The sequence below is a fragment of the Phanerochaete carnosa genome (assembly GCF_000300595.1).
Source record: "Phanerochaete carnosa HHB-10118-sp unplaced genomic scaffold PHACAscaffold_8, whole genome shotgun sequence".
NCBI classification, from domain to species: Eukaryota; Fungi; Basidiomycota; class Agaricomycetes; order Polyporales; family Phanerochaetaceae; genus Phanerochaete; species Phanerochaete carnosa.
Window position 1 is genome coordinate 212,315 of NW_006767635.1, and position 24,074 is coordinate 236,388.

Sequence of the window (24,074 nt, forward strand, 5' to 3'; positions counted from 1 at the left end):
GTGGGCTTCGTTCCTGAGGGGGCTGTGACATTAAGCTCTCATTCGTAGACTGAAGTACCAACATCTGCTCCGTCTTTCAATGCACCGGGGCTGGGTCCTTATTTATTCATAAAAAATGTTACTGTATGCGTAGTGTTGCAGCGTTCAATAAGACTCTGAGATATGAGTTGCAGGCCCTCCCACCAATGGCATACGCGACAGACTGTGTGTAGCATGATAATTCCTGGACAGAAAGATCAGCCAGCCCGGGAGCGAGCGTCTCAGGAAAGCGTTAGCCACGTACGATAAAAAAATGGAGCAGTGAACCTGGTGAGACGCATCATCAGCAACACGGCCCACACGAACCAACGACTTACAATTCGGAGGTTGCTCGTCCCGTATACCTTTGGTGCGGGAGAAACAACGTAATAGGATGCAGAAAAGAGCCTACTCTATCTGAGACTGGCGGCTGTCGCCGAGCAGCATCTGCTGGATCCCGTACTGTTTCTCGAGGCCCGACTTCGGAGAGGGAATGGCGTTCGGAAGGACCTCCGTGCTCTGGGTATGCACGTGCTCCTTCCAGGACCGGGCATCCTCTGGAGAGCCAAGTGTGTATGAGGACAGGAAGACGAACGCCGAAACAGGAACACACACAAACAGACCCAACTGGTGTTGACTACACGCATGAACCTGTTAGAGCCATGGTCGCGATACGGAAAATGGATACTCATTAGAGCTCTTCGTGCTGCTTGAGGAATTGAGGACTCGCGAGGACGTCCATCGTCTCGTCGGTGGGGTCGACCTCGTCGGTGGTCGATACTCCGACGTAGTCCTCTGCTACCTATATGTCATCGTTGGCAGGGACGTCTGAGAAGCAGACACGCACGCAGGTTCTCTCTCACTCCCGGCAGGTCGATGATCGTCTCAATACCAAACTGCGACAGAATGGACGGGTTGCCGATTCCTTAGAGTTCTAGGATTTGCGGCGTTTGGAAGGTACCTGCGTCATGGGGCTGAGTACACAGCGACATTCCAAGCTAAAGGAGCACAAATACCTCCTGCGACGATGACATCCCGGTCGACATTGTCGATATACAGCGGCTTGCCATCCTTGCTATGTTGAACCCCGGTAGCCCGCTTCAGATAGCCATCCGACTCGAGGAAGACCTGCGGCGCAGATGAGCATCTTCCACGCGAGGCATTATACTCAACATTACCTTTGTCACGTAGGCTTCGGTCAGCACAAGTAGGCTCTTCCGGTGCAGGTTTGGCTCCAGGTAGGCCGAAGCGGCGTAACGCTTTGAGCCGTCGTGTCTACGCAGCAGTGAACGTGTACCAAGTAATAAGCGCGCGCGAGCTCATAGGCTGTCTTTCAGCTTCATTCAAAATATAAAGATTTCTAACTTGGATACAGTACATTCGCGAGGCTATTGCCGAGTATGTTTCGAACCTGCCTGATATACTCAGTAAAAGTTGACAAGCTTAGTCACCGTCGCTTCCTCCGTGTCCGCCGTGAGTATTTTCTCGAGGAGCTACCAAAGCATCAGTACACAGAATGGCGAACGCCTCTATGACACATACCGCGTTGACACCATTGTACTTCTCAACAAAGTCGTCGCCAAAGACAGCCCCGAGCTCCTTGTCCGCCGCGAGGTTCTTGCGCGCCTGCTCGAGCGTCAGCGGGAGGCGGCCCGCGTTCTGCACGCCGTGCGCCGCGCGCTGCTCCTCGCTCATGAGCGCGACGGGCGTGGCGCAGTCGCGCGAGGTGAGGAGTGCGCCGCGGACGAGCGCCTCGGAGCCCGCGGCGAGGACGCCGGCGAGCGCGAGGTGCGGGCTCGCGGTGCCGTCGATGAAGCGGACCTCGAAGTGGTGCTGGCCCTGCGCGCCCGTGAGGCGCACGGGCGCCTCGCGCTGTTCGGTGCCCCACGAGACGTACGTCCCGCCGGACCAGACGCCGTCGACGACGCGCGCGTACGAGTACCGCGTCGGGAGCGTGAGCGCGCAGAGCGCGGACGCGTGTGTGAGCACGCCCTGCAGGAAGGACCGTTCGGCCTGCGTCATCGTTGGCCCCAGGTCGTCGTCGGCGCGCGTGGGCGCCTTGTTGGGTCCGGCCTTGTGCACTGAGATGTGCGCGTGCGCCGCGCTGCCGGCTGTGAGAGACGTGAGGATAGGGTTGCGGTGGTGATAGGAGGAGACGCACTGCTTGTGGAGTACAGACGGGGTGCGAACGTCGCACGGAGGCCGTACTTGCTGGCGACGTTGTGGATCGTTTCACGCGTGCTGACCAACGCGTCTGCGGCTTCAAGAGGAGGCAAGGGGCCCGTGACTACTTCATACTTCAAAAGCGTCGGCTTTCAGAGTTGGCACAACAGCATCACCTAACTCACCTGGCCCGGTGCTGCCTCTGCATGATACATCTGCAACTCGATCCCCGCCTCCGCAAGCTTGACAGCGATCTCCTGCATCACGGTCGTCTCCACCGCCCCGGAGGGCATCTTCGATGACACCGACCAATCGGCTTCGTTGACGGGAACGATCTGGGACTTTGTGGCGTTGAGGAGGATGAACTCCGATTCGAAGCCGACGAGGTAGGATGCGCCGGCCTCGTCTTGGGCACGCTTCACGATCCTCTTGAGGAGCGTGCGGGGGCAGTAGGGCACGACGAGGCCGTGCTCGGGGTCGGGGACCTTGTACTGGAAGAAGCCAAAGACAGTCGCATGTCCCGGTTCATAGGGGGCGAGCTTGAAGCTGCTCAGATCGAGAACGTAGTGGTATTCGCCCGTTCCGGTGAAGCCTGGTGCGAGGGCGAGGGCGACGAGGCCAAACACAGCTTTGGTGATGGACACGCCGGGACGAGCGGACTCGAGGAGCTTCTTGAAGTATGGCCGGGGGATGACGCGGTAGCGAATGTTGTTGATCCAGTCGACCCAGGTGATTCGGATGAACTGGACGCCGTGCCTATCGAGATACTCTTCGGTGAGTGGAGGGCTCTGTCGGCCATACGAGTCGACGTTGGAAGGCGTGTAGACGACACCGAATGCGTGTTCGACGGGCATGACGGCAAGCTGAGGGCGGGTGTTGCGACGCCTAGCTTCCAGGGTGGGTTAAGTGACAGCAGGGTGACTGGGCCGGCATGTCCGAACTCACACGAGTTTCGAGTTTCGAAGCTCACGCGATGCTGAAAGGAGGCCAAGATACCTGGTCTTCTGGTCTTCTGGTGCAGCAGAACTTTCGAGCTTGATGCCCCGATAAGTCGCGCAGATATGCTTAGGGTCTCTGACGCTTGGACTGCCTTCTGATGTTCCGTCGTTCGCTCCTTGACAGCTCGAGGAAGACCTCAGGAGGGGACTCCGAAAGGCCTCTGCAGGATTGGGGGCATCGCTGAAGTCATCGGGAAATGGCGGGGGGTGTCTCGCAGGATGCCGTGCTCGAGATGGGTCTCACAGGTTTCTTCGCGTCGGGCATCATGTATCAGAGTGCATCAGAGTTGTAAAGGTTCTCGAGGCTTGTGCGTGAGATATGATTAATGATGACCGAGTTATGAGAGGTTGTGGGAAGATGTTCGTGGGAGGGCAAAGTGAGGTCGGGGCGATTGCAACGGACGGTCGCCATCAATTCCACCAGGCGGGTCCACCCCTCGGATGCGAGCCTGGCCACGACGTACGGCACGCACCCCACACTGGTTATATATCGAAGAAGGTGACGAAAGCGTTCAAACTAGTGAGCCGCTAGTACTAATGTATCCGCAGCGCGGCGGCAGTAGCACAGAATCTCGGCCAATCGTCTGTAGCCGCAGCTGCGTGCTCGTGTGCACCGTGACGACGGCAGCATATCCACAACCCAGACCCCAACGTTCTGCGCGCGAGCCGCTGGCTCAGTCGGAGCCAGTCACTCCCCACTTTTCGCTCAAGGCCCACGCTGGCGACCGTGCCAAACGCTCATTCTCACCGTTTCCCCCCGCCTGCGCCCGATCAGAAAGCGTCCATAAGGAGGTCGTCGTGGCACGGCCGTTTCCGTGCGCCTGCAGGGCGGTGACCTTCTCCACATATCCCGTCCGCTAGGCGAGGGCCTTCTCGTGATCTCGTCCCCCGTATATGACCACACGCCTCTCCTGCGGTCGCCTCAGCTTCTGCGAACCCGGTCCCCATCGCCCGGACCACGCTCGCTGACCAGCGAGCCCGGCATGGAGCTGGATTACGATGCGTACTATCACGCCCAGATGGAGCGCTATGCTTATTGTGAGTGCCCCGACCGTCGACCGGAGAGCCCTGCTCACGGCCGTGCCAGTCGCTGTTATATGCTTTCTAGGATACGAATATTGTGCGTCCCCCGTCGGTTCCGTGGGACGTGTTTAACTTGTGGAGCCAGTTCTACAACTCAGCAATGAGATCGATCTCTTTTGGGTGCGCACGATCACTTGATGTGCTGACTGTATTGTCTGAGGCTGCTACAGCGCAAGCGATGGTCTTTCGGGAAAGCTTTATTTCTTTGGGTGCGTGGGGAACCCTTCGCTTTGCACGCGAGTACTTACCGTACATGCTGGGCAGAGTCGATATTACAGCCTGGGCTTCAATATGTGAGGAGTCATCCCTTGTCTGGTGTGGTCCTTGGTAAACTAACCTGCGCATGCAGAGCCAACGCCCGCGGTAAGCTCGTTTCTTGAATACAGCACATCCCCGCTCATCGTCTCACCATAGCGTTCATGAACACACATCCGTCGCTTGACGTACGTCTCCCCCACTCTCGTCATTCCACCTGCCTTCTGAACTCTTGGCACAGTTGTAAGTGCCCGTCTCGTCGCCATTACAGCTCATATCACATGTCTCTGGCGACCCTCTCAGCTGTGAGTTCCCTGTTCTCCCCCCATCTCCGATGCAACTGAAATGCAGCTCGTTTGCGCCAAGGCACAGGATTCTTCCACTGGCAGAACACCGGTGCCGCGCTGCAGATCATCACAACACACAGTGGGTCCTGCGTCCCTGCGTCTCCGTTTCCCCGCGCTGAGAGCACGCACACGTGCAGTCATCCTGGAGCTGCGCATCTACGCCATGTACAACAGCCAGCGATGGATCTTCTGCCTCTGCGTCTTCCTCACCGCTGCCGAGGCAACCGTGTACGGCGTCATCTTTGGGCTGCAGCGTCCCGGCCTGGTGTGTACGTGCCCGCCTTCCATCTGATCGTCGTCGCGTGCACGCTTCCTGACTCGGCGACTTCTTTGCCCCCACACGCTCCTCCGCCGACGCTGTTGCTTCCTCCGACGTAAACACCGAAATTCACGGCGGCGCACCCACACACCAGCGACGAACGAGCCGTCGCTGGGGCTGTTCATCTGCGCGGACGGCGACCCGCCGCACGCGCACTGGATCACCTGGTTCTGGCTCACGATCATCTGCATCGAGAGCATCCTGCTCGGCCTGAGCGTGTACAAGGGCTGGATGTCCTACCGCGCGGGCCTCCACGGCGGGCTCATGATGGCGCTCACGCGGGACTCGGTGCTCTACTTCGTCGTGTGCGTGTTCCTCTCCGTTGTCGCGAGCGCCGAAGATTGATCACGTGACCTCGCAGCATTTTCCTGGTCTATGTCGGCAACATGTCACTGTGGTTCCTCAACATCGTGCGTGGTCCCGCTGACCAATGCCCCCGCTATCATTTAAAAGATTTTTTTCTTCTTTTTGCGGCACCACATGTAGGTCACGCTGGACGAGTTCGGCACGGGCTTCTCGTTCACGATCTCCGCCGTGCTCGCGAACCGGCTCCTGATCTCGGTGCGCGAGAAGTTCTACGATGCGCAGGGCGAGCACAAGACGTGGGAGACGTACTCGTCGATGCAGTTCCACGGCACGCGCCAGCAGGCGACCGACATCGACGGCTCAACGACGTTCGCGGCCGCGACGCGCAGCCGCTGGGAGCTCGGCACCGAGCAGCGCACGGACGTCCCGGAGATCGAGATGGACAACTTCTCGGAGGCAAGGGGGTTCTAGCGGCCCCTCCGTATGAATGTGTAACTGCTGCTGGTTGTTGGGTCCTGTGTGTACAGGTGCGTCGCCAAGTCTGTCTGCGCGTCGGGGCTGATTGGGCTGATCGGCTGCTAGTTAATTATTGCGCTCTCATGCCCTCTCGCACTCGTTTGATGTATTTCCTCTGCGTATTCTCAATGACACCCTGCAACGTAGAGTCGTGGAAATGCCCCGTCAGTTTGCCTGGGCCGTTGTCGCCCCAATCTTTTCCCGTGCCATGTAAGTCGACCCTGACTGTCTTTCAGCGGCAGCTACCGGCGTTTCAACACCTCCTCAAACATTCTTCCTCCATCGCAATCATGGTGGTGGTGAGTCCGACATCTCTTTTCCCGGTTACGAAGCTGAACCTGGCCTCTGGTCAAAATAGCTGGGCTCTCTGCCGGCCACAACGCCGACCAGACTCGCGAACATCACGACATCCCTGCATCGCAGCATGACGATAGCATCCGGCGGTCCCACATGTGTGCAGCTGACTGAGCCCCCACCTCGTGAGCATGAACGTACACCCTTCCGGCAAGGCGACGCAAATCTTTCGGGGTGTGACGAGCACAGCAGGAGGGCAGCGTGGATGCGCAGGCACCCGTCCGTTATTATCTGCAAATCAGCCCCAGGGGAGCCAGAGAGAGGCGCCACGACCGAGCTGTGCCCGTACGCGACATCTCTCAGGCCGCGGCCCCGTGCCATCGAGGATCCCAGGCACGAGAGGCCCATGCAGGGTCCGGTGAGCATGATGCTATCTTGCGCACGTCAGCTCGGGTTTTTGGCTCAGCGTCGGTTCTCCGAATGGTGACCAATTCACAGCGCTACAGGCGACCCTGTGCGGGCGTAGACAGAGTTTGTTCAGGTACATAACGCTCAGCTGCGCCAGGCACAGAGCAGCAGTGGCGTCGTCACGCAGTTTATAGTATGGTGCCCGAGTATACTCGTCGCTGAGACGCAGCGGCGGTCTGTGAGGTCGTTTGTGACTAGCCGCCGCCGTCTGGCCGGCTGATTCGCCATCAGAAACCTTGACATATGGGGGTCGTCCATTCAGACCTTTTTCTCCACGCTCGCCCCGTGGCATTATTCTCGCCCGAGACGGCAAGGCACCACCCGGCCGGCGAACGAGCCAAGAGAATCCAGGATCCATCCTCTCCCGCGCATACTTATGTTCCCCCGCTTCGCCCGGTGTCCTCCTTGGTCGTGGCCCCATCTGCCAGTGACGACGTCCCCGAAGAGAGTGCTTTCGCACCGCCTCGCTCACGCCCCGCCAGCCCGCAACGATGTCCCAGTACTCGGACGAAGCGCGCCTCGCCCGCCTGGGCTACAAGCAGGAGTTCAAACGGCACTTCACCCCCCTCGAGGTCTTCGGCATCTCCTTCAGCATCATCGGGATCTTCCCCTCCATCGCGTAAGCTGGCAACCGCCTCCCTCTGCCATAATCGCCGCTGCTGATAACTCTGATCAGGTCCGTGCTCGTCTATGCGCTTCCTAACGGCGGCCCTGTTGCCCTGGTCTGGGGTGTGCGTATCCGTCCCGCTGCTTCTGTCTCGCTGTATCCAGTCTGATTTCTCTCGTAGTGGGCACTGTGCGCGTTCTTCCTGATGTTCATCACGATGGCCCTTGCCGAACTGGGCTCGGCCGCCCCGACGTCCGGCGGATTGTACTACTGGTCACACAAGTATGCGCCACCAAAGTGGAAGAACTTCCTGTCGTGGATCTGTGCATGTGCGAATCACGCTTTTGTTGTGCCCTGTTCGGAGACGCTGACAAGATGGGCGTCGTGCAGACTCTAACACCATGGGCAACATCGCTAGCGTCGCCTCGACGGACTGGGGATGCGCGGTTCAGCTCCTGGCAGCCGTCAGCATCGGTTCCAACCTGACCTACGTGCCCACCACGGCGCACATCTTGTGAGCTGCAATCACATCTCGTGTGTCTTCGTACTCAGCCTAGAAAACAGTGGTGTCTACGCCGCGCTGCTGTTCACTCATGGTTTTGTGGCGTCGATGGCTACAAGAGTTCTGGCGCGCTTGCAGACCGTCTTCATCGCGTTAAATGTCTTGTGCGTGCCCCGTCTCAGTCTCGATGTTGATGTACCCACTGACCTCGTAATCAGGCTCTGTTTGGCGATTATCATCGCCGTTCCGGCTGCCACGCCGAGCGAATTTAGGAACCCTGCGAGCTATGCGTTCGGAGGTTTCACTAACTGTATGTTATCTCTACTTCTTTGCTTATCATCGGATATTGACGGCAGTCAACAGTAAACGGATGGCCTAATGGATTCGCCTTCATTCTCAGCTTCCTCGCGCCTTTGTGGTCCATTGGTGAGTATTCTAGGTTACATGCCACCGCCCGTTCTCAAATCTGTTTTTGCAGGTGCATTCGATTCGTCTCTGCACATGAGTGAGGAGGCAACCAATGCGAGTATAGCAGTCCCATGGGCGATGATGGGAGCCTGCGGCATCGGTGGTATTCTCGGCTGGGGTACGTGCATTGAGAGAAACATGCGCACTCATGCTGAAACGACCGGTCAGCTATCAACGTTGCCCTCGCCTTCTGCATGGGCAGGGACATCGAGGATATCATGTCAGACCCTATTGGACAGCCAATGGCGACGGTGAGTATCTTAACGGACACGAGCACGCCGCCTACCTCACGAGCAAGCGACGCAGATCTTCTTCAACAGCTTCGGTCAGCGCGGCACGCTAGCCATCTGGTCCGTTGTGGTGTTCATGCAGTACGTTCCCCACCTACCCCCGCGAACCCATCCGCTCACGTACCGTCCCCAGGTGGCTGATGGGCGCCGACATGGTGCGCGCGTTTCCCCTCTCTCCGTGCCTCTCTTCGCCCACTGACCCTGACCCCTTCCGCAGGCGGCGGCGTGCTCGCGCCAGATCTTCGCGTTCGCGCGCGACGGCGGCCTGCCGCTCTCGCGGTACCTGTACCGCATGAACGCGCGCACGCACACGCCCGTGAACTGCGTGTGGTTCGCGTGCGGGACGTCGCTACTGCTCGGCCTGCTCGCGTTCGCAGGGCCCGCGGCGATCGGCGCCGTCTTCAGCCTCGTGCCCACCGGCCAGTTCGTCGCGTACAGCATCCCGATCGCGTGCCGCTTCTTCGGCGGCGCCGAGTGGGTCCCCGGGCCGTTCTCGCTCGGGCGCTGGGTGCGTGCCCCATCTTCCCCTCCCCCTTCCCCTTTTTTCTTTTCGCCTCTGACAGCGAGAGTTGCTGACGAGTGACTTCGTTGTTTTCGCCAGGGCTTCCCCGTCGCGCTCGTCGCGCTCATCTGGATGGCCTTCTCGATCGTCATCCTCATGTTCCCGACGACGCCGGCGGTCGACAGCGCGGACATGAACTACACCGCGCTCGTCCTCGGCGGTTGGCTCCTGCTCTGCGTCGCGTACTACTACTTCCCGCGCTACGGCGGCGTCCACTGGTTCACGGGCCCCGTCGCGAACATCGACGACGTCCGCCCCGAGAGCGGCGGCGCCGAGAGCGCCGAGAGCGTCGACGAGAAGGTCAAGTTCGAGCAGGAGTGAACGCGCGTGTGTATATCTTAATGCCCTAGACGTCCTTGACACGACGCGTTTTTGTGCTACGATTTTTTTATCCTACTGCGCCTTGTAACGAAGTCTGTCCACAAACTGCCTGCCGAAGTGTCCGTCAGGTGGAGCTACGCTGTAAGGATGCGCGGGATCCCAGAGCTCGCCGTCCGAGGAAGCACGCCCTCAAAAAGCCTGCAATTCTCGGCCGCCAGGTCGGGCCAACGCGCCGCAAGATCTAGCCTGACCACCACCTCTTCCAAGCCGCAACGCTCGTGCAGTTTCAGTAGTATCTCGTTGAGCTCTGGGAATCAGACTCGGGGCGAACCTGAGGCATCCTGGAGGACTTCTGGGAGGCTCCAGCGCACGGCAGTCCGCAGCGCGATTCGTCGCTGCTGTTCTCGAGAGCTCTTTTGCAGACATCGGGTTTGCTCAGCGTAAATTAGATCGAGACTAGTGAACGATTCGCAGCTAATAAGTCAATGCAAAGCTGTAAGCGGAGCGTAGTCGTCGACATATCATGCTAAGGGCACAAAACACAAGTATCGCCCTTGTCCCTGGCACTAGCTTTAAATCCCTCCCAAAAATAAAATAAAATAAATGAATAAATAGATAAGATGGGATAAAAGTGAGAGCGTCTTTGCCTACTACGGTGTCCTGCCGCGCTTTGCAACCAGTCCATCCACAAGCTGTACATCGAAATGACGATAAGAGACTTGCTGAAATACGTGTTTATCGGATAAACTACACAGTAAGGATACACAGAATGCCAGAACACGCTGTTCGAGGAAGCACACTCTCAAAAAGCCTGCAATTCTCGGTCGCAAGATCGGGCCAACGCGCCGCAAGATCTAGCCTGATCATCACCTGTTCGAGGCCGCAATGCTCGTGCAATGCCCACAGTATCTCGTCGAACTCTAAAAGTCGGGGAGAAATTAGGGGATCTCGGAAGACTGCCGGGAGGCCCCAGCGCACGGCAGTCCGCAGCGTGATCCGTCGTAGCTTGTCTCGAGGGCTCTTTTGCAGACTCGATAACATCGGGTTAATGACATGCTGCAGTTCTTGTCCGGTGGTAATACAGCCCAAATCCAGGATGATCTCGACAGATACGAGGTTCGTGCAGCGAGAGAGGTCAGGGCCTTGCAGGGCGATTGTTAGCTTTCGCTTGGTAAATGCGCAAGGCCACTCACCTTTATCCCATGACTGGTCGGCGGTCATGTCTCCGTATACGAAGCGCTCGAGTTTAGCGTGGGTGGCATCGAGCAACGCCTGCAAGTCATCCATCACTTCCGGGTGGGCGATCTTGTTGACCTGTATTGACCGCAACCGCTGTGTGGCGACCGCCAGGTACTTGAAGACTTTGCCGCCTGGTGGCTTAGAGATCTCAATATCGACCGATTCGACTTCTAGGTGGGGTTCTGGAGGCCCCATAGAGGTACGACCCGGCGTGGGCGACCCGTTCCAGCCAACCATGCCAAGCAGGCGGATATGCTGCACGCGGTGGCATTGGGCGAGGATGCGAGGGACGGAGTCCTGATAAAAGCTTCGCGCGTGTTGAAAGGTCAGTGTCAACCGCTCCAATGCGAGGATTCCTGTTGGTGGCGAAGTTTGCGCACGCACCGACCGTGAGAGTAGCAGGCTGGTCTCCTCTAAGTACAGATCATTGAGTCCTGGAAGCTCGGCCAACACTTGAGAGAGCAAGGCTGCATCCATCTCTTTGCGTTCATGAACTCGCGGGGAGGCTCTGATCCTCAGACTGCGTGCGTACCGACGTATGTGCGGAGACTCTACGAGAAACCGGTGGAACGCAGAGAGCCCTCTCCGTGCGCCAGTACGTTCATTTAAGTGGCAGGAACACCCATATCCTGAGCAGGCGGTATGTCTCATGCCGTTGCAGTTTTCGGCGATGACAACGCCGTATGTGAGGACCAGATCGCGGAAGAGATGGCGCTGGGCGAGGACTCGCCAGGAGCGGGACATGGATGCGCATGCCATTAGTGTTCTATGCGCGGGTCCAAATAGCCTGAGCGTGTCCCATTCGGCAATGCGATCCTCCTGTAGAATGCTGAAGACAATATCGAGATCGTCTTCGGAGAGCTTTATGAATCTTGGAGAATTTGACAACAACATCTGTTCACGGTAATGGTGATACATCGATATAATTAGCGTTATCGCCGCATGATGCCATAGCATACATACCCTTGGCTGCTATTGTGCTAGCGTAACTCTTGCTGTCCAGTAAAGATATGGGGATATATATTCGACGGGGGAGTTGTTGTAACTTTGCAGCCTGTGTTGTTCGGCTTAAATCAGATTGAGTTCGGCGACACGCAATAAACATTAAAAGCAGAGCGCATTCGTCAAAACATCGCGCTAAGGGGATAACAAGCCGTAAAACACATTTCACTGTTACCCTAGCACACTGATTTGACAAGTTTGAACCCAGGCAATCCGAACGTTAGGTCGCGTTGCGAATGAGCGGAAGGGTGTGGCAACAGCAGGGCCTCCTCAGGGGTACTAAGCAGCGTATGCAAGTAAATATTCTGTCGCACATACCTGCAGCGTCTTATTCGATGTTATGGTCACTCGATGAGCCAAAGACGTGACGCGAACGGGATAACGCGGCTGGTGAGTGGTTCGGCGCTTCGCATCGGAGGTCCAACTCCGCTGATGAAGTAGCTGAACCGCTCCCAGTTTACCCGCGACGTGGTAAAACAAAGGAGATAGCAGAACTAAATTTTTGCCGCGATTGAATTAGATGGCACTCCTGATATGCAACACATTATAATGACAGACTTGAGCTACACAGTAAGGATACGCAGGATGCCAGAGCTCGCAACCCGGGGAAGCGAGTCCCAAATGGCATTGCGGTTCTTAGCTGCAAGATCCAGCCTACCCGCCACATCGTCCAGCCTGACCAGCACCTCAGCCACACCGCGACGGTCGTACAGCGTCAAAAGTATCTCGTCGAGCTTCGATAGCCACGGCGATACCGACGTATGTTGAAGGTCTGATAGAAGACCCTCACGCACAGCGCTCTTCAGCATGATCTGTCGTAACTTGCCACGGGAGCCTACTCTTAAGCTCAAGAGCATGGGGTTGATGATGTACTGTAGTTCCAGCCCGAGCGAGTTGCAACCGAGGTGCAGAGTAATCTCGATGGATGCGAGGCTCGTGCACCGTGAAAGATTAGGACCATGTACGTTTGATAGCATGGCCTGAATCTCTGCGAATGTGCGGGGATAATTAGTTTACGCCTGGAAAACACACTGTATCCACTCACCTCTAAAAGTCCGCCGGCCAGCAGTCATATCTCCGCATGCGAAGTGCTCGAGTTGAGTGTTGGTGGCATCAAGCAACGTCTGCAAACCGCTCGCGACCGCCGGATTCGTGACCCCGTTAACCCGAATCGACCGCAGCCCGGCGCGCGTAGCGGCCGCCAGATACGTAAAAATCTTGCCAAACAGAGGCCCATAGGTCTCGATCTCGACCGACTTGACCCCTAGATAAGGCCTGAGGGTCGCGGCGGTTGCAGGGTCGGGAAGAGTCCGTCCGTTCCAGCTGTGCATGCCGAGTAGACGAAGATGTCGCACGCTGTCGCACTGCGCGAGGATTTTGAAGACAGAGTCTTGGGAGCCGATCCCCGCATGTTGGAAAGCTAGTGTGAGCCGTTCCAGCGCAGGAATCTTTACCAATTGGGACGAGGAATCTGGTGATGACGTCTGCGGTGTAGACCGCAAGCTGATGTCCTCGAGATGAAGAGTATCGAGCTTAGGTAGTTGTGCTAAGACCTGCGACAATGAAGCCGCTTCGACTGTCTCCTTAGCGCGCACTCCAAGCGGAGAGGCTCTGAGCCTCAGGCTGCGCGCGTGTTGGCGCACGTGTGGCGAATCTACAAGATATTGGTGGAACGTAGAAAGCTCTTTTCGCGCAGGAGCTTCCTCTGAGTGACAGGAGCATCCGCACCCTGCGCAGCCACGCCCATGACTAAGCTTATCACAGTCCCTGGTAATAACAGGGCCGTATGTGAAGATCAGATCCCGGAAGAGATGGCGCTGGGCGAGGTCTCGCAAGGTGCGGGATGCGGATGCGCATATACACAGCGTTCTGTACGCAGATCCTGATCGTTTGAGTGCATCCCACTCCGCAATGTGCTCCTCTCGTAGAATGCTGAAGATAAGGTCGAAATCGTCGTAGGACAGCTTCGTGAATTCTAGAGTGCCCGACATTGACATCTAGTCACAGCGCTGGCAGCAGATTAGCCTTACTAAATCAAATACTACATGGTTCCGTAACCGACATACCTGTAACTGCAGCGTTGTCTGGTATGCGAATGGCTTGACCAAGATAGGAGTAATCGAAGGAATTGAGAACGACGCAGATTGGAATGGGTGCACGACGAGGTTAAGGCGGGGTGCTAGTCACTCGCCAACGAGCTTCCGTGAGAGTATAAGTGGTGCTGCGACGCGCAGTCCGCCAATGGGATTGTGCTGTAAGAAACCAACACATCGCAGATCACCGAGACCGCAGCTCACCTAGCGCACTTTGAACTGAGGAAATTTGCACCTCTGTGTGACTGTGTCCTAAGAGCGAAGATATGCGACGAGAGCACAGCCTCCTCAGTAGCTTGTAAACGAGCCGTATAATTTGACCTACGCAGTACGCACCTGCAGCTCCCCATTCGATGTTTAAGTGCGCAAAGTACTGAAGGGCATGGCATTGATCAAGCGATTCGGATTAGAGATGTGCCAAGTTCTGTTTAGGGTAGAAGTCTAAATATAGGTAAGCGCCCTTTGTTACTGTGGGAACAAATAAAGCTTACCAGGCTTCATTAAGCCATTCACTAAGTCTTCCGCTCAAGCCTTAAATGTAAGAGACACGCATTATATTCAATATATATTTTGTAGCACCATAATCATAACGGTCAACAGCTAAGCTAGATAGAGGAAAAACAGTACACCCGTGCGCAAAGCCTGCGTATTCTTAGGCTGCGCGATTCGCATTGCGGTCGCATGGCACTCCCGGATGGATAACTTACATATAGACAACATATCCACGCAGCTCATACCGTGGCGAGGTCTCGGTGTTTCTTGATACCAGGGGGTGGCTTGAGACAATAAGGCATGCATCAGCGTCGATCGAAGAGGAAAGTGTGTCGTCTGGGTAGCGCACCTGAACATTCGTTCTCTCCGCCTCTGACCAGACTTCCCGCTCGACATGGATCCCGCCCGCAAAAGTCGACGAGTCGCTGTCCATCGCACGCGTGAAGACCATTGGACCGATGCTCGAGCTTGCATCACGAGCGCGATGCTGGCTCCTGCTGTCCATTGAGATGACGTTCCCGTCCGACCACGACCAGTCGCGGCTGCCGACGATGCGGATCCGGTTATTGAAAATTGCGAGCATAGAGTTAGAGTACAGCTTTGCGAGTATTGTCGCCGGACAGCTGTGGTAAGCCTTGTGGGGGAATGCATAGTAGAGCATGAGATCTATCGACGCGGCGAAGGCTGTGGCGCCGACTTGGTTATAAGCGGCCCGGTAGAGGCATCCGGTGAGCTTACCTGTGAGTGAGCCCGTCTCGAACACAAGCCGGATGAGCCGCTGAACTATGGCGTGGGTCTTGCTGACTGGGTTATCGTTCTTCAGAAGCTGCTCGACATGGTAAGTGCGCGCACACCTAGTGGCAGGGAAGCAGGTACTCACGTAATATGCCATGAGGACAGCGATGGTGATGTCGCAAGCTGCGTCACCCGCTAACCAGATCTGCATGCGCTCAAACCTCAGTACTCGTCGGCCGGGGACATATAGCTACATACACCGGTGCTAATAGATGCACTGTGCTCCAGCTCCGAGAATTTGGGCACACCGAAAGCTTGCGAACCGGCAATGACACCGGCAGCGCCTGCGGTCAGTGCAAGCTAGAAGACACGATTCAGATTCTGCTAGGTTTGCACAGTTGATAATAACACACCATAGAAACGAAAGTGCGAAGAATCTGAGAGCCAGACAAGATGCCGATGCGATATGCATAATACAGCTGAACAGTGCAGCTTACTGTAAAACGAGAGGTAAGGGCAACAGTCCCTCGAATGTCACAGGAGCTGGCACACCTATGCTGCTGAACACGGGAACCGCCAGCCATTCCAACTGGATCGAGTCGAGCACGTCGAGGTTGCCGAAGTGCAGGGCAAATGCAACGAATACGTCCCGCGTAACCAAAATTGTCTGTGCTGTATCTATAAGATATACAAAGTATACAAGCCCTTTGACTAACCATTTGTCCTTCGGAAAGGACAAATGGTATAAATCTGGAGTATATACATCAGTCGTGGAAGACTCGGGAGATTGCGAAGCACGCACAAACTTGTACAGAAAGAATTCCGAAGAGACCCCAGTTAAAGAGAGTGCCCAGGAGCTTGTTGCAGAATGTCAGCGACTGCTCTCATGCCACAGACAAAGCACACACCAAAGGAGCGGCGCTAAAACATTTTCAGTAAGCAGACATGCGCACAGTCGGTGGTGAGAGCTTACAGAGGAGCATAGTCTACGGAAGGGGACGCCTCCATGATCAATGTGTAGACGCTTGCACGCAAGCTCGTGGGCAATGAAAGGAGGAAGATAGGTTCTGCCTGCGAACTATAACCATGGCCTATGTACTGTGGGGAATCTGCATCCGTGCCTTGCGAAGGACAGAACTTGGCGCATTCTATGCCAGCAGAAGATACAAAAAAACTGAATGATGGGATCTGAGTGCATCCCGAAGTCCAAGTTGGTAAAGGGTAAAAGGACGTGTACGGCAAGGTACTTCCGCAGGACGGCGGTTGACCTGAACGGACACTTGAATAATTCCAGGTCGCGGTAAGATCGATGAGTACAGCTAGATAGCCGAGGCATGGGACTATTTGAGCGGTTGCACATGCCTATATGGTCAGGGTCCGCTATCGCACCTCCCAAAATCGCGTCAATTTGATGCGTCGATCTTGCCCTTGACGTGGGACATCGTGCAAGACGCGGCGCTGGCTAGTACCGGGAACGGAATAGGCTGGCTGATTTGGAAATGCCCCCTTGTACTGTCATTTCGCTGTATCAGAGAATTGCCTGGGTAAGCATAGGTGGCGCGCTCAGCCGCCGCGGCGCATAAGCTTGCAGACTTTGATGGGAAGGAAGGGGCAGATTTCTATTGAGTGGTCAGCCAGACTGGCGACCCTGAGCATCGGTGCCAATATCGCTGATACGCCCATGCTCGAGCCACATCGGCGGTCCATACAGACGGAAACGACACTCGATTCCGAAGGCAAAAGAAGTGCGGCGGTAATCTTCGGGATCAACGACGTTTAGTGCCTCTCCGTGCACCTCCGGTATTGCTTACAGAGGGCGGAAGCGATGGCGGCTGAGTTTTCGGGCATAGGAATAAGCTCTTGGAGATCGGCCCCGCTGGCAACGCCACGGGTCACTGGTTCCGCCAAGGCGTGCCCCTTTCGCCCAGAAGCGCTATGTCCTGCAACAGCGGTCCCGATTGAGAGACTTTGAGCGTAGGCACTAGGTACTGACATCGCTAGGGAAAGGACAGGGCACGTCAAGAGCACTGAGGTGAGTGGTTGTCAAGGACTCATGGCACCTACTAAAGAAAGATGACTCATTCCGCTTGTTGCTAATCTCGCTTTTAGGTTCTGCACGCGATCAAAGCCGACTGAAGACTCTCCAGTGGGCGTGATTCTCGCGCACAGGTAGTGACTAGTTCACCGACGCAATCACCTCCGCGCAGGCGTCGTATATTCAGCTCCAAGGGTAGACGGAGACGAGAAAGCCGAGGGGCACGAAAAGTGGTCTGGCGCCTCTCAAGTAGCTAGAACGATGGAGAGTTAACGGACCAGGCTGCGCAGTGTCAGCCCTGCGTTCGCGCGTCCGAGCAGCAATAATCACTCACACCCCGTGATCATAAACAGCCTATCGCTACAATCCATGAAATACATCATCATTATACGTCATTGACCCTATCGGTATAATCGGTCATTTCCATGGAATCCTCCATCGGAGGCTGACGACGCAGTCGTGACTGGATTTTGAAGCGGATGGTAGAAAGCTGAGACGAGCTCTGCGAACTTGTCTGCGCGCCATCGAGCTGCGCCGCTTGTCGTAAGTGGAGAATAACTCGGCAGCAGAGGATCGCGTGAAGCACGCGCGTCAGACTGGGGAGCAATCAGTGCTATAGACTCGAAACCGACAGCAGGGTGAACGAACTTGATAAGCAAATCGAAGTATTCAACCTGTCGAGGCCGGCATAAGTCAGACAGAAAACAAAGTACAGTCGGGATGGGCTCTTACCGGTGCTGCGAGGATAACTAGGACGTTCCCCAGGGACATCACTGGTGAACAGGCGATAGTTAGCTACGGGGATAAGCGCATGCTAATACAGGGCCTTACCGAGCAGGCAGACGAAGTATAAGACGCCTATCGGACCCAGACGATAAGCCAGACGGAAGATACACGTAATCCTACTACGTACCGTCTCGATACATAATCAGTACCAGGGCGCTTGACGACCTACGAACTAAGTTTGACGTCAGTTGCAACTTGTCAAACAGCGGTATATAAGTACTGTGAGGGCTTACCATCTTGCACCCCTTTGTAGACCGTGAGAGTAACCACAACTTTGAGCGAGAGGTAAGTACAGGGACTTTTACACGAGGGTGATGTCAGGCTGCGAAGACGCACCTATCTCCATCAACAACACTGAGAAGAAGCTCCCAAATGCGATGTCACTCGCGTTCACCAAATTACATCCCGGAATCTGGGGTAGAGGTTGCGGCCCGACTGACACGTGTGTCAGAGCGGATCAGAAGTAAACTGTACGTCGTATACGTACAGTTCAATGATCGTGTGAAGATTGTCAGAATTGGGATATTTGCAAGCACTACGATCTATATCGGACATTAATTGCTGGAAGGAAATCATGGGAGCACGCGCATACCGTCCACACAATCCCTACAGTCCACATAATTTTCTTAGACTTCTGCCAGATCGCGTACGTCCTCCAGACTAGGATTACTACAGCAAGCTGTTAAGCCATTCAAAGTGGAGCGGCGGTAGTTCAAGACGTACATTCTGCGATTGCAAAGCCGACAACGAGCAGCCCTGTGCGAGTCGCATGAGCTTAGTAGCATCTAAGATATAAGCTCATACTCACACGTTCCCGTTGCATAGTTGACGAGGCATGTCTAGAGCTTGTTTAACGCATTATGCAACCTCAAGAGATGTTGGTACGACAAACCTCGGGGGAAATGGTGGGAGATAAATAGTCTAATTCATCGATAAGTCTCTCAACAAGCAGGCAGCGAAGGTCACAACTCACATACAAGCGATATCGAGACATCAATAAATGGCATGTACCTCGTGAAGAGATAGAGAAACTCCGCGAATGACCATTTTCGCGACCAGATATGCTCCAACTAATGTTTGCTGAGCTTTAGTAAGCTGGAAATGACCAGAGCTAAGAAGCTGACCTCTTCCGAGAAGAGATACATCCAATCTGTTACCTAGATATAAAACATCAGCTGCGCAAATGCCAAATAGCGTGGGAGACTCACCAGGACTGTCATACTGACCACTACCGCATCGGACTTCGTCAGCCGTTGTTGGTTTCTTTTACGACCAAATTATACTTACCCGCCGTGTACTGTGCAGGTCATGCATGTGAGCCCAAGTTCCAGAACGCCCGCGATGTACTCACCCTCACGACCTGGTGCCGGGCAGTCGCAGTGATAGTATCGCTCGACACTGTCTTGTCCATGGCGGGGCGAAGGTGGCTGGGAAAAGAAGCAAAAGAAGCGAATAAAAAGCATGCTGCTCTGTCATGCCGGCTATATACCACCTGATCCCTGATTAGCTCCGCGCGGAAACGTTGTGCCGTTTCCGCGCTCTCGCAGGCCGTGTCTTGTTCAAGTTGCCTCCCGCAAGCTGCGCGCGAATGTTTCTGGGCAAATTTGTCGTGACGCCGTTGTGGGGAGGCAGAGTGTAAGTAAGGACGATGGCTTCTGAGACTGTCCAGGAGCTCGTTCGTGTTTGCCCAATGTTTTCCTGGTGCCTACGTTAGTCGGCCGCGGCCGCCGCACCTTTAAGCAAGCTGTGCAGCTTTACTTATCTCTCACATGAGATGCTTGGCTGCTAGTTCCGTTTCCGTCATACTGATCCTCTATATTCGACGTTCTGCGGTGATATGACGAGTTCCGAGTCGCGGTCTGGATGATGCGGCGCAGTGATTGCATCACCATTGCCAACCAGATAACCCGAGGTGCGCGTCGCGCAGCTCAGGGGTGGCAACACCAACAACCCGTGAGCGTCGTGGCGCGCCACTGTGCCGGCATACCGTTAGAGGCAGTGATGGTCTACGCGAAGAGACGAAATCTGTCTTTACCTTCGTGACTTTGTGGCGTTTTGATCAACAGCCTTTGACGATCCCGATTGATGTCTCAGAGCCCGGTTCTTTTTTTACAGCCTTGCCGCCTTCAGGTCCGTGATATTAACCGTTATAATTACTGATTCAAGATATCCCTTGTCTCGTTCTGTTTATTGCCGTCGTACAAAAATAAACAACGCATGTGGCCGGTCGTGACGCGCCGGCATTACAAAGGACAAACCGTCGGCGTCGCAGGCCGCCGGGCAGAGAGCTAAGCCGCAAGACCAGTCGTCTCGCCGCGCTGCTGTCGCCGCGAGCGAGTACGCGGAAGACACCCAGACGAAATGGCTGCCACGGAGGTCGCGAACGATCGTGGGCAGGGCCGTCGGGATACCGTCTGCACAAGATTACCAGCTACCAAACTCACAGGGAGGGTAGGATGTAACGCTCACCAGCCCCAGCGCACTAAGAAATAAAGAGGAGCGGATTGCCAGGACAACCACCCAGAAACGAAATTCGCGCTTCGTGCCACCCTTTTCTATGGGTTGCACATCATGCGAGTCGACCGGTGTCAGGTCAGACTGTTTCATTTCGCTCGGGATGGGGAGTGAGCGGACACTGGATGCGGTAGCGGCAGAAGTAGACATGATATTAAACAACAAGTGTCCGGGAATCTCGCAGGCAGATGTGCAGAAAAGTAAGGGGGGAGGGGGGAGGGGTGGGAAGGGGGAAAGGCAGGTTGCATAAGGGTTCGCACGCCTATACGCGAAGAGGGTTTATAAATCGCAGTAGACCCTGGCTCTGACAATCTATTCTCCCAGAATAATGTGTCGTGTACGCGCACCGGCCGAAGTCACTAACATATCGTGCGCTATAGGCGCACTACCGTAAACAGGACTGGACCTCACTTGCCCCTCGGGAGCCTGAGGGGACTGTTCGGAGGATGCCCGCATCTCATTGCGATGCCCCTTAGGGCTGGGCACCGAGCGCTGAAGCTTTAGATTGCAGCTTGGAGCACAACTACAGCGATGTATCAATGACGGATTTTGTTGCTGTTGAGCGTAGAAACCTGTAAGAAAGCAGAAGGTTCGCGAGGACGAGAGAGAGTATGCGATGTATGTCACCTGCGTCGCTCCAGAGCTTTGAGGCATCGTCGTGTCGCCCACCGCGAACTTGAACAGTATTGGTTGCTCGTGACGGGGACAGTTGAACTTCTACATCAGGTCCTATATCACGTAAGATTGAAGAGTAACAGATGTGTCAGAGCAAGAGCAGGCCCAGATTGTGTTTCAGGCCAGTCGCCGTCATAACGCAGGCGGACGGCAACACATAGCGATGCGGAATATCAGCGACTGCAGTCGAGTGCACTGCTTCTTAAAGAGCAGGTTAACGCAGCTGGATTTAATTGCTGTACCACTGGGCGGACATACGTATGTTTACAAAGTAGCTCTTCGATGTTGTGGCGAGAGAGACGGAAGTACTAGGAGTTCTTTCGCCGCCGCTCCTGGCGTCAATCAGTTCCGTTCATCTCCATATCAGGGCCTGTAGCGCCGTGCTCCGCTCTAACGTTCACCAACACGCCTCGCTATCTCCTGCTGTCGGTCATCTCTTATTAACCATATATTCGGGACATTAGATGGTGTGTTCATTCAGCTTGCACAGTATCTCGTGCTGACGATACTTCTTCAGAGTGGTACCGGATATGTAGCGCTGCCCTCCGAGTCTGCCGACCATGACCGGCCCTCTCCTTCTACACCCGCGACCACACTACCTCCAGCGAAACCTGAACACGAAATCATATACAGGACTGCACATGGAGGCTACTTGAAACTTGCGGAAGACAGTCGTAGCTACACGTACGCTTACGGACCCGGTGGACTTGCTGGTTTGCTGCGCAGCTCCTTCGCGTTACGAGCCGCGGTCTTCGCTTCACTTGGCGGCTTGTTGTTTGGATATGACCAGGGTGTAATAGCAAATATACTAGTAATGAAGGATTTCCTCGACCGCTGGCCTGTCGGACCTTGGGAGAAAGGGCTTATGAGTACGTCCACCAACGTCAGGTCAGTCTGTATACATCTGAGATTAGACGAATTTAGCCGCTATGCTTGAGCTAGGATCCCTGCTTGGTGCCCTCTCGGCAGGGCTCTTTGCAGACCACTTCTCCCGTCGACAAGCCATCGTAACAGCATGCCGTTCGTGAACCATCTCGTGTCACAAGACCATTAACACCCATGCCTATATCCCCAGTCGTATTTTGCATAGGATCTACGCTACAATTTGCAGCCCAGGCACTACCACATCTAATCATTGGGCGTGCTATTGGTGGTCTTGGTGTCGGGGCTCTGAGGTAACTGAGGACTGCTCCTCCGAAAGCTGCGACCGCTGAACCCACGCTCCTAGCACACTTACTCCTTTGTACATGGCAGAAATCAGCCAGCCGGAAGTCAGAGGCTCTTTAATGGCTCTTGAACAGCTCTCCATTGTAGTGGGAGCCGTTGTCGGTTTCTGGACTGGTTTCCTGACCCGCAGCAGTAGGTCCCGTGCCAATCTGCGCCCACTTCAGCACTTACGCTATCCTTGTAGTTCATTCATCATGGTCGTGGCGTCTCCCGCTCTTGATCCAGCTATTCCCTGCTATTGTACTCCTCGCCGGAGCCATGCTCAAGCGAATCTTACCACCCTCGCCGCGGCTGCTGGTTGCGCAAGAGCGATACGACGAGGCTGCGGCTGTACTGAGGATGCTCCGTGGCGACGAGGACATTCTCGTCCAGGTAAGTTGTGAAACTATCCCGTCGATTCTGAAGTTTGAACACTTCACTGATACGGTGATGTTCAGCTAGAGCTGCTCGAAATGCGCACCGAAGTCCTCATGACGGCACGCGCTACGTCCCTCTCACCGAAACAACGCGGGTTCTTCTCGACTGTCCGCTCCGAGCTGCAAACCTGGAGTTGTTTGTTCAGCGAGACGTATAGAAAGCGCACATCGATAGGCGTGATGATGATGGTGTTTCAACGTAGGATCCACGTCTCCCATCGTACGCAGCTTATGGAATTTTTCTCGCATAGAATGGTCGGGCATCAACGCACTCCTCTACTATGGGCCCACATTACTGCTGGCTGTTGGGCTCAAGGGTGACACGGTGACGCTACTAGTCGCCGGCGGTGTTGGCATAGTCCAGGCCTTGGCGGTCTTCCCTGTCATCCTTTTAATCGACAGGCTGGGTAGGTTCTTCCAAATATTGTCTTCTCGGAGAACCGCCACTCATGATACCCCAGGTCGAAGGCCGCTGCTGCGATGTAAGCCAGTTCTGCCTCGTCGCAGATGAAGACTAACTTCATTCCAGGGGGCAGCATCGTGATGGCGCTTTCGCACGTCATGATCGCTCTTCTGGTACGCATCCGTCTTTTTTTCTGCCCTGCATCACATTCAATACGTCTCGACGACTCTGTAGATTAGTACGTATGCGGACAACTGGTCAGCTAACATTAGCGCCGCCTGGATCGCAGTAGGGTGCGAAACTTACTATCCCACCTTCCACTCCTCACTGGGCTCACTCCCGTACTAGCTGCGTATACGTCTACACTGCTGCGTATGGCATGTCGTACGGCCCCATCGGCTGGATACTCCCAAGTGAAGTGTTCCCGCTCTCGATGCGCAGCAAAGGCGTGTCACTGTCTACGGCATCGAATTGGCTGAACAATTGTGCGTGCGCTCCGTCCGTTTTACGCTGTCAGGCTAACAGCGTGAATTTAGTCCTGATTGGGTTGGTAACGCCAGAGCTGATGGAAGTTTCTCCCAAGTACGCTCAATTCTTTGATGTGCGTTGTGCTCTGTTTCATGCCCCGCTTTCAGAGGCACCTTCATGGTCTTCGCCATCGCTTGCTTCATGGGTTACCTCTGGTCGACGTATGTCGTGCCCGAAACGGGAAACGTCTCGTTGGAGGAGATGGACGCTGTATTCGGGTCGAATGCGGGCGCCGATGACGTGCAGCTAAAGCATGAGGTCAGTTACACAACTAAGCGCATTAATGTGTTCTACTTATTGACGAATGGGACTGCAGATTGAGCGCGAGCTGGGTATTGATGCCCTCATTGCACAGATTTCTGGCGGGCCAAGCTGTGCGGTAGGGGAAGAGTAGAATCCATGCTTTCGTTCT

General features: G+C 55.3%; 8 protein-coding genes across 8 annotated transcripts; 3 read left to right on the top strand and 5 right to left on the bottom strand.

The window, feature by feature from the left end:
• Window positions 1-1,363: 1,363 nt before the first annotated feature.
• Window positions 1,364-3,307, bottom strand: PHACADRAFT_260518 (uncharacterized protein). Its single transcript, XM_007398557.1, has 5 exons — window positions 3,127-3,307; window positions 2,367-3,070; window positions 2,180-2,315; window positions 1,561-2,129; window positions 1,364-1,511 (listed from the first exon to the last, which is right to left on the bottom strand). Exons 2-5 carry the CDS (start codon window positions 3,033-3,035, stop codon window positions 1,443-1,445), a joined length of 1,443 nt encoding a protein of 480 aa, XP_007398619.1. The 5' UTR covers window positions 3,036-3,070; window positions 3,127-3,307; the 3' UTR covers window positions 1,364-1,442.
• Window positions 3,308-3,981: 674 nt separating this feature from the next.
• On the top strand, window positions 3,982-6,144 carry PHACADRAFT_260520 (uncharacterized protein; the record flags this gene model as incomplete). The annotated part of the gene is made up of 13 exons (XM_007398558.1): window positions 3,982-4,217; window positions 4,267-4,299; window positions 4,348-4,382; window positions 4,433-4,471; window positions 4,527-4,555; window positions 4,612-4,625; window positions 4,677-4,713; window positions 4,884-4,943; window positions 5,002-5,133; window positions 5,278-5,488; window positions 5,545-5,593; window positions 5,670-6,016; window positions 6,072-6,144. Coding segments are annotated over exons 7-12 (775 nt in total), but the record flags the coding sequence as incomplete, so codon positions are not given.
• A 652-nt stretch (window positions 6,145-6,796) lies between these two features.
• PHACADRAFT_260522 (uncharacterized protein) lies at window positions 6,797-9,627 on the top strand. The gene is made up of 13 exons (XM_007398559.1): window positions 6,797-7,386; window positions 7,444-7,498; window positions 7,556-7,703; window positions 7,765-7,888; window positions 7,939-8,040; window positions 8,095-8,186; window positions 8,240-8,302; window positions 8,355-8,462; window positions 8,513-8,595; window positions 8,651-8,715; window positions 8,768-8,789; window positions 8,852-9,142; window positions 9,236-9,627. Exons 1-13 carry the CDS (start codon window positions 7,259-7,261, stop codon window positions 9,515-9,517), a joined length of 1,563 nt encoding a protein of 520 aa, XP_007398621.1. The 5' UTR covers window positions 6,797-7,258; the 3' UTR covers window positions 9,518-9,627.
• A 592-nt stretch (window positions 9,628-10,219) lies between these two features.
• Window positions 10,220-11,668, bottom strand: PHACADRAFT_211540 (uncharacterized protein). Its single transcript, XM_007398560.1, has 3 exons — window positions 10,711-11,668; window positions 10,496-10,659; window positions 10,220-10,437 (listed from the first exon to the last, which is right to left on the bottom strand). Exons 1-3 carry the CDS (start codon window positions 11,648-11,650, stop codon window positions 10,384-10,386), a joined length of 1,158 nt encoding a protein of 385 aa, XP_007398622.1. The 5' UTR covers window positions 11,651-11,668; the 3' UTR covers window positions 10,220-10,383.
• Window positions 11,669-12,268: 600 nt separating this feature from the next.
• PHACADRAFT_260525 (uncharacterized protein) lies at window positions 12,269-14,120 on the bottom strand. Its single transcript, XM_007398561.1, has 4 exons — window positions 14,056-14,120; window positions 13,825-13,979; window positions 12,804-13,767; window positions 12,269-12,746 (listed from the first exon to the last, which is right to left on the bottom strand). Exons 3-4 carry the CDS (start codon window positions 13,753-13,755, stop codon window positions 12,322-12,324), a joined length of 1,377 nt encoding a protein of 458 aa, XP_007398623.1. The 5' UTR covers window positions 13,756-13,767; window positions 13,825-13,979; window positions 14,056-14,120; the 3' UTR covers window positions 12,269-12,321.
• Window positions 14,121-15,452: 1,332 nt separating this feature from the next.
• PHACADRAFT_100501 (uncharacterized protein) lies at window positions 15,453-15,935 on the bottom strand (the record flags this gene model as incomplete). Its single annotated transcript, XM_007398562.1, has 3 exons — window positions 15,453-15,574; window positions 15,631-15,828; window positions 15,881-15,935. Coding segments are annotated over 3 exons (375 nt in total), but the record flags the coding sequence as incomplete, so codon positions are not given.
• A 65-nt stretch (window positions 15,936-16,000) lies between these two features.
• On the bottom strand, window positions 16,001-19,679 carry PHACADRAFT_211543 (uncharacterized protein). The gene is made up of 19 exons (XM_007398563.1): window positions 19,251-19,679; window positions 19,187-19,196; window positions 19,108-19,127; window positions 19,024-19,056; window positions 18,873-18,969; window positions 18,792-18,820; window positions 18,708-18,738; window positions 18,623-18,655; window positions 18,492-18,568; window positions 18,387-18,441; window positions 18,236-18,334; window positions 18,133-18,171; window positions 18,027-18,071; window positions 17,945-17,971; window positions 17,846-17,886; window positions 17,762-17,787; window positions 17,448-17,709; window positions 17,143-17,395; window positions 16,001-17,075 (listed from the first exon to the last, which is right to left on the bottom strand). The coding sequence occupies exons 1-17, from the start codon at window positions 19,308-19,310 to the stop codon at window positions 17,499-17,501; spliced, it is 933 nt and encodes a 310-aa protein (XP_007398625.1). The 5' UTR covers window positions 19,311-19,679; the 3' UTR covers window positions 16,001-17,075; window positions 17,143-17,395; window positions 17,448-17,498.
• Window positions 19,680-21,755: 2,076 nt separating this feature from the next.
• On the top strand, window positions 21,756-23,983 carry PHACADRAFT_100265 (uncharacterized protein; the record flags this gene model as incomplete). Its single annotated transcript, XM_007398564.1, has 13 exons — window positions 21,756-21,957; window positions 22,013-22,108; window positions 22,164-22,263; window positions 22,317-22,447; window positions 22,500-22,687; window positions 22,753-22,930; window positions 22,983-23,138; window positions 23,193-23,213; window positions 23,261-23,307; window positions 23,369-23,427; window positions 23,483-23,619; window positions 23,671-23,716; window positions 23,770-23,983. Coding segments are annotated over 13 exons (1,575 nt in total), but the record flags the coding sequence as incomplete, so codon positions are not given.
• Window positions 23,984-24,074: the final 91 nt, after the last annotated feature.

Coding starts and splice junctions, on each gene's coding strand:
- PHACADRAFT_260518 (XM_007398557.1), bottom strand. CDS start 3,035: ATGCCCGTCGAACACGCATTCGGTGTCGTCTACACGCCTTCCAACGTC. Junction 2,130..2,179: donor CCGTCTGTACTCCACAAGCA/GTGCGTCTCCTC, acceptor CGTCTCTCACAG/CCGGCAGCGCGGCGCACGCG. Junction 1,512..1,560: donor AGTACAATGGTGTCAACGCG/GTATGTGTCATA, acceptor ATGCTTTGGTAG/CTCCTCGAGAAAATACTCAC.
- PHACADRAFT_260522 (XM_007398559.1), top strand. CDS start 7,259: ATGTCCCAGTACTCGGACGAAGCGCGCCTCGCCCGCCTGGGCTACAAG. Junction 7,499..7,555: donor CTGTTGCCCTGGTCTGGGGT/GTGCGTATCCGT, acceptor TTTCTCTCGTAG/TGGGCACTGTGCGCGTTCTT. Junction 7,704..7,764: donor CCTGTCGTGGATCTGTGCAT/GTGCGAATCACG, acceptor GGCGTCGTGCAG/ACTCTAACACCATGGGCAAC.
- PHACADRAFT_211540 (XM_007398560.1), bottom strand. CDS start 11,650: ATGTTGTTGTCAAATTCTCCAAGATTCATAAAGCTCTCCGAAGACGAT. Junction 10,660..10,710: donor CGACCAGTCATGGGATAAAG/GTGAGTGGCCTT, acceptor TCGCCCTGCAAG/GCCCTGACCTCTCTCGCTGC. Junction 10,438..10,495: donor GGATCACGCTGCGGACTGCC/GTGCGCTGGGGC, acceptor CCCGACTTTTAG/AGTTCGACGAGATACTGTGG.
- PHACADRAFT_260525 (XM_007398561.1), bottom strand. CDS start 13,755: ATGTCAATGTCGGGCACTCTAGAATTCACGAAGCTGTCCTACGACGAT. Junction 12,747..12,803: donor TGGCCGGCGGACTTTTAGAG/GTGAGTGGATAC, acceptor GCACATTCGCAG/AGATTCAGGCCATGCTATCA.
- PHACADRAFT_211543 (XM_007398563.1), bottom strand. CDS start 19,310: ATGGACAAGACAGTGTCGAGCGATACTATCACTGCGACTGCCCGGCAC. Junction 18,970..19,023: donor TGTATCTCTTCTCGGAAGAG/GTCAGCTTCTTA, acceptor AGCAAACATTAG/TTGGAGCATATCTGGTCGCG. Junction 17,972..18,026: donor ACTGATTATGTATCGAGACG/GTACGTAGTAGG, acceptor TGGGTCCGATAG/GCGTCTTATACTTCGTCTGC.